Source organism: Mustela nivalis, assembly GCF_964662115.1.
Source record: "Mustela nivalis genome assembly, chromosome: 8".
Lineage (NCBI taxonomy): Eukaryota > Metazoa > Chordata > Mammalia > Carnivora > Mustelidae > Mustela > Mustela nivalis.
In genome coordinates, this window is record NC_139027.1 from 19,422,767 (window position 1) to 19,433,980 (window position 11,214).

General features: G+C 53.9%; 1 protein-coding gene across 2 annotated transcripts in view; it reads right to left on the minus strand.

The window, feature by feature from the left end:
- KIF3C (kinesin family member 3C) overlaps positions 1 to 10,936 on the minus strand; it is a 35,916-nt gene extending 24,980 nt beyond the window's left edge. The window contains exon 1 of one of the 2 annotated variants that reach the window (XM_082745071.1): positions 7,900 to 10,936. In XM_082745071.1, the coding sequence (XP_082601197.1) occupies positions 7,900 to 9,477 (1,578 nt within the window). In that variant the 5' untranslated portion in view covers positions 9,478 to 10,936. The remainder of the gene's footprint in view (positions 1 to 7,899) is intronic. The other variant, XM_082745072.1, reaches the window with a different exon arrangement.
- Positions 10,937 to 11,214: the final 278 nt, after the last annotated feature.

The window sequence follows — 11,214 nt, forward strand, 5'->3', positions numbered from 1 at the left end:
GTGGCCGGTGGCTCCCAGGCAATGGTTGGTCATTCCTCTCCAGTTCCCACTGCCTGTCATTCAGGCTGACCTCTAACCCTGGGCTCCCGACCTGCTGCTTCCCAGGTGAATCAGCAAATAGTACTGAAAGCAAGGAAGCACCTACGGATGATTTCTTAAAGTCCCTTGGAGGGGAAGAGACTTGTCCAAGGTCACAGGATTGCCCATAACTGGGTATCACTGAGAATTATTATCAACACTGGGTTTCCCTCAATTATTCATTTTTAAATTTAAATTTATTATTATTATTTAAGATTTTATTTATTTATTTGATAGAGAGACAGAGAGAGAGGGAACACAAGTAGGGGGAGTGGGAAGGAGGAAGCAGATTTCCCGCTGAGCAGGGAGCCTGATGTGGGGCTTGATCCCAGGATCCCGGGATCCTGACCTGAGCCAAAGGCAGACACTTAACAACTGAGCCACCCAGGTGCCCCTTTAACTTATTATTTTTAAGATTCTATAGAATTATTTGAGAGAGAGATCAGAGAGGGAGAGTGAGAGGGAGAAGCAGATTCCCCACTGAGTGGAGAGCCCAACGAGCTGGGCTCTGTCCCAGGACCCTGAGACTACGACCCGAGCCTAAGGCAGATGCTTAACCAACTGAGCCACCCAGGGCCCTAATCATTCATTTGTTTAAAAAGGTTTAAAAAACCCACTGGGTGGCTCAGTGGGTTAAACCTCTGCCTTCGGCTCAAGTCATGATCTCAGGGTCCTGGGATCGAGCCCTATGTGGGGCTCTCTGCTCAGCAGGGAGCCTGCTTCCTCCTCTCTCTCTGCTTGTCTCTCTGCCTACTTGTGATCTCTGTCTGTCAAATAAATAAAATAAAATCTTTAAAAAATAATAATAATAAAAAAAAGGTTTTACTTATTTATCCCAGAGAAAGAGAGGGAGGGAGGGGAAAGGAGCAGAGGAAGAGGGACAAGCAGACTCCGTGCTGAGCGCAGAGCCCGACGCAGTGCTCAATCCCACGACCCTGAGATCATAACCTGAGTGGAAATCAGGAGTCCGACGCTCAACCAACTAAACCTTCCCAGTGCCCCAGTTATTCATTATTTTTAAGCCAATCTTCCAGAGAGGTGTTAACACATTTCTTTTATATTTTCTTCTCACTTAAATTTTTAGGTTAGTTTTTATTTAACAAAACATATGTTTGTAGTGAAAGTAAAAAAAGTATAAAGTAAATAAATAATAAATAAAAGCCCCCCCCCTTCCCCACTAAAATTCCTAGAAATAACTACTGTTGGTGAATTCTCGTGATTCCTTCCAGAAATCTAAAAAATTTGAAGACTTCGTTAACTATACCTGCTAACTTATGTTCTTGGTTATGGGTACTTAAAAAGATTTGTTGATTATATGAATGGACAGAGCCAGGTGAGTCGGAGGCTGGGGGTTTGCATCATTAGGAAGGACAGAGATGGGTTGAGCTAAGCATCTCCACAGACAAGAGCTCCCACTGGGGCCTATTAGCTAGGGATCTGGCAGGAATCTTTCATTTCCGAAGCTGGTAGTATAGTGTGTGGGGGGGTACAGATCATGGGTTCTGGAGTCAGGCAGACAGAGGCTCCTATTCTGGCCACAGTACTTCCAAGGCATGTGACCTTGGGTTGTTCCTTCCTTAAGGAGTCTCAGCATCCTCATTTGTCACATGGAGATTAAAATAATACTACTTCATGGTGTTATTGTGAGGATTAAAGAAAACGAATGCACATGAAAACAGCAGCATGCTTGGTGTTAGACATGCACTGAAGAAATGGTAGCTCTCGGGGCACCTGGGTGGCTCGGTTGGTTAAGCGTCTGCCTTTGGCTCAGGTCATGGTCACAGGGTCCTGGGATGGAGCCCCACACTGGGCTCCCTGCTTGGTGGGAAGCCCGTTTCTCCTGCTCCCTCTTCTGCTCCCTCTGGCACTCCCCATACTTGTGCTCTCTCACTCTCGCAGTTTCTCTCTCTCAAATAAATGTATAAATATATAAATAAATAATCTTTAAAATAAAAAAAAATAAATAAAATAAAAGGGCACCTGGGTGGCTCAGTGGGTTAAGCCTCTGCCTTCAGCTCAGGTCATGATCCCAGGGTCCTGGGATCGAGCCCCGCATTGGGCTCTCTGCTCAGTAGGGAGCCTGCTTCTCCCGACCCCCATCCCCACTCTCAGTCTGCCTCTCTCCCTAATTGTGATCTCTGTCAAATAAATAAAATCTTAAAAAAAAATAAAATAAAAAAATAAAGAAATGGTAGCTGTCATCGTCATTACTATGGTTGCCATTATTATCTTGCAGACTCACCTCAAGAAAGGAGAAAGCCTGCAGGCCCATTACCTAGTGCTATAGAAACAGAGCAGCCCAGGTCCTGGTCCTCCTCTGCTGGGGACATCTGGCAGGAGAAGGAGACCACTAAGCAGGAACTCTTTAGTATGACTGGGAGTTAATGCCCAGGAATTTCTCAGGATATTACAAATTCCAGATCCACCAGACTACAAGAGCAAGTGGCCCCTAAACCCTGAGCACAGGTGGGGTGCCTTGCGCAGAGGGCGGGGCTGAAGGGCTGCATCTTTGGGAGGAGGGAACCATCTTCTTATCTTCTCAGGCCACCCGGGTCTGGAGCTCTCAGGCCCAGAAGGCTCCAGAAGTGTGCAAGACTGGCCAGGTAAAACTGGCTAGCAGGACATGGCCAGAGAAGGGTGCCCTTCTCCAGCTGCATTCCAGGCCCTTCCCCAAGTCCTCAGAGCACAAAGAGAACATTATCACACCCACTTCATGCAGTCGTGCTCTCTGGGGGCTGGCGGTGACTGAGGGCCGTGCGTAATAGACTCCTCCAGCCAAAGCACATCGGGAGAAACCCAACACTGGACCCGAAGGCCTGCGGAGCCTCCACGTAACTTGAAGCCCCAGACCTCTGATGGGAATGTATTAGTCAGTCTTCAGTGCTTCCTGCCAGTCAAATCTTTATAATTACAAAATGCCCCCAGCTCGTGACAGTTCTGTGAAATGATAACACTGCCAGGGATGAGTAGTTAACTGTCCCCTACAGCACTTTCTCTCCTATGGGGGCTTCTCCCCAGGATCCCTGCTGTTCAGCCCTTTACCTACGCTCTCCCTCCTGCCCTGGGCCTTTATGACTTCACTTCTCTTTCTCCTCTTCCCCATCCCCTTCTATTTCTTCCCTGTTTTTCTCTCCATTCTCTTCTCTCTCTTTTTATTGTTTAAAGATTTTATTTATTTATTTGACAGACAGAGATCACAAGTAGGCAGAGAGGCAGATGAGGTGACTGAGGTCTTTCACGAAACCCAGGCCTGTCTGTGTTTGATGCACATGATCTGAATACAGCACTGTACAAAATAATGTCAGCAGCGACCAGGATGGGAGGCCCTGATCTGGGAACGCATTTACTAGACAGAGAGAATGTCCAAAACGGAGGGCCTGGGTCCGCTTTGAGCACTCTTCTACAGACAGGCCCCGAATCTCCATTGCTAGTCTCCACAGATCCATTTCCAGCTGCCCACTGGATTTTGTTGCCTCAAATTCCATGGCACAAGCTTCTGCCAGTTTTCACCTAGCACCCAGTACCCAAAACTGATATTCCAAATCTTAAAGCATAAAAGATCACATTTTGTGTTTAACCAACCTGGGCTCAACTAGATTTGCCACATAAAACTATGAGGCCTTGGGCAAGTTACTTAACCTCTATGGGCCTCAGTTTTCTCAGATCTAAAATGGGAAGAGTAACAACACCGTTCTTGGAAGATGCTTGCGTAGATTAAATTCGATCATGTGTACATAACCAGTAGTACAGTGCTTGGCACATAGCAGGTGTTATGGAAACAGCATCCTTATTGTGATGACTGCTGTTTCTGGGGCTTGAAACTCCCTCTTGGTAACCTTTTTGTGGTTAATCCCCATGCTGAGAGGCGGGGGGGAAGAAGAGGGAGCCACGGAGTGGACAGTAAGCATTCAGTGTGGTTTGCATTCTCTGTGATGACCTCGCTCCTTTGGCTCTGGGCGCCACTTCGGCAGGGTCTCTCTTCTACACCCGCTGCAGACAGAGCCGGGTTCTAGCTCTTCCCTCCAGACCTGTTCACGTGGGGATAAACAGGCAGTGCCTCTTCCACCCCTCCTTTTAGCTGAAACCAGCATTTTGTGTCATCTACAACCCTAACGTCCCTTAGCCACCCTTCTTTCCTTCTAAGAATCTAGGATCAGTTACAGAAAGCACCTGGTCCAATCCCTCAAAAAAACGGAGTTCAAAAGTCAAGGATCTTGCACAATGAACTGTGAGTAAAGTGGGCCTTCTCTCAACCCATCCACAGGCTTTCACGGGTCCTCACTGTAGTCCACACATTGTGCACGAACGTCTGAGCCCCAGCCTCAGTTGTGGGTCTGTGACTCTCCCTGCACCCCCTTCCTCACAGGCCTAGCGTGCTATCAAGCCCCTGGGGGATACTCCGTAAGGAAGGGCTGCGAACGATTAGTGAGAAACCAGCCCCGATCACAATCACGAGCCCGCACGCATTTGCACACCCTCACATCCCCCGGGGCCCCCAGTGAATATGGAAGGAGAGATGAAAGGAGACTCCAAGGAGACAGGCTCAGTGTTTGTACACAGTGAGGGGAGAACAAAGGAAACGGGGAGCCCGGAGGTGGCAGGCAGGGGAAGCAGGCGGGTCAGGCCGTAAGAGGAGTCGGAGAGAATGAGGGCAGTAGGTCGTACCAGCTCTGGCTTCGACGCCCCCAGAGGGTGGTGTGAACTGGAAGAAGGGAATGGGGGGAGGCGGTTAGGGGAGCTGCTGCCGAAACTGAGAAGTGGGACCTGGAGAGAGTGTGCAGCAGATGGGGAGCAAAAGCTCAGTGAAGGGAGCAGGAGCTCCCTCTCTTCTGAGTCCTCCTGGCTCTTTCTTGCCCAGCTCTGCTTCCAGAGCTGTAGGGTTATAGCGAGGCAGCTGGGATCGGCCGGTGGGGGTGCGGGGGGGTGGAGAAAAGAGTCAAGCTAACAGCAAAGATGTCAGTCCCCCAGATCACTGGATCCCGGCTTGATCGACAGAGGCCACCCTGTGGCTGCTAATGCCCCTCCTTTTATTTGGTCCTTTCAACTTATTTCCAACGCCCTCCCACTAATGATCTCATTTCATCTTGAGCACAAACCTGTGAAATAGGCAGGCCTGGCATTATCTCTGATGTGCTCCTCCCCTCTAATCTGTGATCCCTCAAGAGCCCTCAAATTGTTTCCTCCATCCTAGGAAGATCCAATGCAGAATCAGGCCGTGCCTTGGGGATAGGAAGAGGTTGGGGTTCTCTGTCCAGGCTCCACTCAAGTTGTCTTGTTCGTGTTTGTCCTGGGCTGGGTGTGACAAGAAGTCACAGGATACGGACTCATTCCCCTCCTGCAATTTCCCAGCCAACCCGCCCCCCTTCCCTCATGTCTGAAAGCCTGGCACATAGTGACCATGTCCATCAGTCTCCAGGGAGATATGTCAGACTTCTCTTCCTTAGGAGAATAGAAACCTGAGGCCTAGAGAGGCAAAAGCCTTGGCCCTGAGTCACACAGTGAGCCGACAGGGAGGAATGGTGATGACTTGGGAAGAACAGGGGTCCGGGAGCACGAAGAGACCTGAGTCCCAGTCTTCGCTCTACTATTTTCTCAGCCCAGGGGCACAGAGACAGGCATTCCAGCTCCCCAGTCTTGGTTTTCTTAACTGTCAAATGGGGACAGGAACACCCATCTCTTGGGGTAGCTTGAAATGAAGATGTCAAAGTGTTACATAAAAATGAATTATTCTGATTATCAGGTAGCACAGGTAACGTTAGGACTCGGGCGTAAGGGGAAAAGGCTGGATCAAGCATAAGGAGTCTGGGATCTCATTAACTCACCTATACGGCCCTGGGCAAGGCCAGGCCTCAGTTTCCCAAGGCCTCTGCCACCTCTAAGAAGGAGGGTTCTGTGGACCATACCTCTATTGCAAGAATTCTGGCACTGGCTGCCCTGACTTCTTGACTGTCCTATTATTTCTGCCCCACATTGCCTTAGATCCAAGAATCTTACTGAGGGAGCTGGTCAGTTGCCAAGAGTGGGAGATCCCATTGTTCCCAATGGGAAGGATCTGCTAGATCCTTCACACCAACCCCTCTCCCATTTCCTCAGGGCTGAAGTGTGCTTCTGTACTGTCTTAGCCTCCACTGCCTCCCAGCTTTAAGGGGAATGAGGGTGGAGAAGGGAAGTAAGGGGGAAGGGGCTTCCCTTGGTAATGAAACTAATGACAGATTGCCCATGTAAGATTTTCCAGTGGAAAGCACCAGATTGCCTGGATTCCTTTCCTCCTAGGGAGGGCTGAGTCTAACTATTCGGCTATCATCTTGCTTCTCCCCAGATGGCCCCAAAGGTGCCAGGCCTCTGGGCCATTCTTTGAGGAAGCATCTCAGCAGAACCCTTGCTGAGCTCATGGAGGTGAATTAAATATTAAAGACACAAGGCCAGAGCCCCTGTGCAGCAGCACATTCCCATAGCCCAGAAAATGGCACACAGCTCATCTGCCCACCTTCCCAGCAGCCGCCACTCTCCCTCCCCAGGCTGAGTTCCCTGCTCCCCAGCCCACACTCTTGAGAGGGCATAAAAAATAGCTATGTTTTGTTCTCTCCAGCAAGTGATCAGCTCCTGGTTCCCTGTGTCCTCCCTCCAACCCTCAGCACTGAGGAGTCCAGGGACCTGGAAATGCCTGGAACATTGAGTTGTGGCATCTGCGGCAATGAAACTGAACAGGTCTGTGGCTGGTCTGACAGAGCCCTCTGTAGCTTAGCCCCACCTTGTGCCTGGAGGCCCCAGCAGGAAGATCTGGATAGCTCTCAGGGCAATGGGAAATTAGATCTTGCTGGGATGAAGCCTGGGTGGCGGGGGGCAGTTTGCTTCTCAGCTTCGAAGAATTTCAGAGATCACCCAGGCCACCTCAGTTTTACAAAAAGGGAAGCTGAGGCTTTAGGAAAGGAAAAAGTAACTTACACAAGGTCACTCGATGAGCGATAGAATAGCTAGGCCCAGACTCCAGTTCTCCAGGGTAGAGCCCAGTGCTCTCGCCTACCCTCCCCATGATCTCTGGATCTCCTTCCTAATTCTAGCAAGCACTGGGCCCTGCATGGGTCCTATGGCTGCTTTCAGGGGGCAGGATCCATTCCTAGTTCCTCTGGCTATCCCAGAACCAAAAGAGCACAGCGTTCGTGCGCTCCACCTCAGCTTTGCCACCTGGTAGGATGGTACCTTGGTCATTGCACCTCTGAGCCTTAGTTCCTCACCCATAAAATGGGGGCTTAAGAACCAGTGCCCCGGATGGCTAAGGATCAAATGAGATCGTGTCTGTGGGGCATTTGGTAGACTGGGAAGTACTATCCAAATGTCAGATATTATTAAAATGGTGTGAGGTGTGAAGGTGCTACAGAGGGAGGAAGTCCCAGGGGAGGCGGCTATGCAAGGGAACCCACCCCCAAAGGGGCTGAGGCCCTGCCTCAGGACCTGACTGATCCTGACGGCCACCAACAGAGACTGACAGGCAGTTGGTCAGACCAACCCAAGCTCCCCGGCTTGAAAGACCACCTGCCTGCTTTGCTTTGCGCGCACGCGTGTGTGTGTGTGTGTGTGTGTGTGTGCGTGTGTGGTTTGTCTGTCCTCCTAAGAGCTCCTGGGATGCTCTGCCCGGCAGCCCAGAATTGTGGGGATTTATTTCCCTGGCTGCTCCAGGGGAGTATTGGGCAGGAAGGCAAGCGTGTTGTGCTGAGGGAGGACACCTTGCTTCAGGTAGGATCAAAGACCCGAAAAGAAAAGCCTGTCAGCCCAGATCCCCTTGGGCACCTCTGGAGTCCCGCTGCTGTCTGGGGCCCTTACCTTGTACTTGGCCGCGAGCAGCTCCGTGGCCTGCTGCTCCCGCCTTAGGTCTTCCAGCATCTTCTCCTTTTCCTCCAGCAGCTTCTGCTTCTCCTCGCTCACCAGGCTGCGGTCATCCTGGATGGCCGCCTTCTCCTCCTCCAGGCGCTCCTTCTGCTCCTGCAGGTAATTCTCCATGTTCTTATCCAAGGCTGACTCCAGGATGGGCTGGGGTGGGCGGTGGTTGTTGTTGTTGTCATCCTCCTCTTCGGCCACCCAGGCCTCTATCACCGGCCCCTCGGGGTACCCAGCTGGGGCCGACACGGCCTTCTTCCTGCGGCTGCTCTTCCTCCGGAGCCGCTTTCCCAGCATCCCCTTCTTCTCCAGCTGGGCCTTCAGGCGAGCGATCTCCTCCTGGAATTCCCGCAGCAGCGTGTCCTTGGGGTCCTCGTTCACGCGGGGCTTGTTCTTGATGTTCTTGGCCCTGTTGGCAAAGCGCAGGGTGGAGAGGCTCTCGTCGTAGCTGTGAGAAGCCGGCCCCAGAGTGGCCACCATGATGGTCTTGGCGTTCCCCCCCAGAGAGTCTTGGAGCAGCCGGGTCAGCTTGGAGTCCCGGTAGGGGATGTGGGTGCTCCTGTTGCCTGCCAGAGCAGCGATCACGTTGCCCAGGGCAGACAGCGAGAGGTTGATTTTGGAGGCTTCCTTAGGCCTCTCTCCACCACTACCACCACCACCACCACCACCACCACCGCCGCCGCCGCCACCACCCCCACCTCCACCGCTGCCGCAGCCCGTGGACTGTGTGGCCGTCCCTCCGGCGGCATTGGGGCCTGCCTTGTTCTGCCTCTCACTGCCAGCCAGGTCCACCAGGTTGAGCTTGCCCACACGGATGTGGTCCTGGCCATCTGAGCCCCGCTCACTGCACTCCACAGTGATGACGAAGATGGCATGGGAGCGGGAGCTGACCTCATTCATGTGCGTGCTGCCCACCGCCCGGGTCTGGTTCCCCAGGTTCATCACGTGCTCGATCTCCTTGACGTTCTTGGTGACGAAGGAGGAGAGGTCCTTGATGTAGACACCGGTCTCCGGGTTCTCCTTCAGTTCTAGCCTCTTGCCAGGCTCTTTGGAGAGCAGGTCCCGGATCTCCTCCTGGTAGATCTCCAGGTAGGAGGCCCGAACCAGGTACTGCTGGTTCTGGGAGCGAGAGATGTGGGTGAAGATATGCTCAAAGGCATTGGGGATGACCCCCCGCAGCTCGGGCTCCACCCAGGTCCCCTGCATGGTGTAGGTCTTGCCGGTGCCCGTCTGGCCATAGGCAAACACCGTGCCATTGAAACCCTGAAGTACCGAGTCTACCAGGGGCCTCACGGTTTCATCATATAAGTCTGCCTGCTTGGAGCTGGCATCATACACGGCATCAAAGGTGAAAGACTTGGGCAGTTCCCCTGGGGCAGCGCGGGGGTTCCGCAGGGTCACCTGGCCCAGTTTCACGTCCATGGTCAGGATCTGCTCGTGACCAGCAGCCTCCTCCTTCCGGCTGAGGGGGCGGCACCGGGCCACCACCTTAAGGGCCTCGCTGGCCTTGGTTTTACTGGCCATCTTGATGCTCTGTCCTTCCTGCTCCCCAGGGCCCCTCCGCAGCCTGGGCGGTCCTGCTGGCCTCCCTAGGTTGGGATCAGCGGGGCCAGCCCAGCCCCCAGGCGCCGCTCTTCAATCCGCATGCAGCCTCCTAGGGTGGGGATGCTGGGAGGTGGCCCCGCCGCTGCTGCAGTCCGGGCCTCCACCGTTCTCCGGTCCTCGCTGCACGGGCCGGGCAGGGGGAATTAGGCAGAATCCCCCGGCAGCCGCGGGAGCCGCGCCGGCCGAATGGCAGTGCCCGGAGCCCGCCCCATGCTGGGGCAGAGGGAGCGCTGCCGTAAACAGCTACGGCAACAATGAGATAAAGGAAGAGGAAAATGGGATGGGGGGTGGGCGGCGAAGCTGTCTTCTCCTCCTCCTCCTCTTCTAGGGATCCATGGCGGGGGCTGCCGGTCCTGGGCGGCCGGGGGTCCCGGCCCTCCCGAGGGCAGAGGCTCACCTGGAGTCCTCCCCCCGCGCTGGGGGATCATTCATTGCAGCCCGCGCGGCTGCTGCTGCCCCTGCCTCCACCTTCTCCGCCGCTGCCACCGGAGAATGAGAGAGAAAAACAGAAGGGGATGGGGCGGAGCAGCGGCGGCAAGAGTGATGTTGCCGCCGCGCTGCGGCCCCAGCTAAGCCGCCCGGCTGGGGTGGGGCAAGGGGCGGGGCTGCGGGGCGGGAGGCGCGAGCCCCGCGCGGCCCGCGCGCTGGGAACAAGGGTGCATCGCCTGCTCGCACCCCCGCAGACCCCTCCGGAATTACAGGCTCGGGTGCCGACCCGGGTCCCGCGCCCACCAGGCGGGTGCGGCGCAGACACCGCCCGCCGTCACCCCACCGGGCCCGAGCATGCTGGGAATTGTAGTCCTGCCTTTGTTAACCCGGTTCTGGCAGGTTGCTGATGCCTTCTCCGGTCCGGGAGGCCCCTCCCTCTCTGGTACGCAACCTAAGAGGGACTGCTGAGGTCGCAGCCTACCTGGGACTGGGGTATCCACCACCCACACTTGTTCCCTCCAAAGACCATCCTCCATCCCTCCACTGCTCCAGTCTTTCAGCCTGCAGACGTGGACACGTCCCCCCTTCCCTTCGGAGGGTCGCTAGGTACCTTGACTCCTGCATGTTTCTCGATTCTTCCCTTCCCTTCTCCTGAGCCTGGTTTACTTCTGGCCTTCCCCTTGTCTCTTGAAACCACCTTCCAGCTGATTCTCTCTTCACGTCTTCTCTGCACATGTACCCGGGTCCCCTGCCTTCCTCCTCTTCCTCTTCTTCTAGGCTTCCAACACGTATACAAGCCCCACCATCTTCTGACCCCGGCCTAATTTCCCAGCCTCCCCTCCAGGTACTCTCCCACAGAGAACCTGCGGTCCAGAAGTTCATTCCTTCAAGCAGTTCCCCCGGGGCCTGCTGAGCTCCTCGTCCACAAGGACCTCTCATTCTAAGAACCTTGTTTTGACCGTGCTGTGTTGCATCCTTGTGCCTTTGCCCAGAGGGCTCTGTCACCCTTCTACACCTGGCAGCCTGCCACTGGCGCAGTTCAAGCACTTCCTCCTCTGGACTTCTTCCCTGATCAATTTCTTTTCTATAGCAGAAAGAGACGCAAAATTTGCATAAAACAAAGCTCGGGTTCAACTTGCACTTCTGATCGCCATCCAGAATGGTGTGACTTTGGGCAATCTCTTATCTTGCTCTAGCCTCAATTTCCTCATCTGTTTAAAACAACTA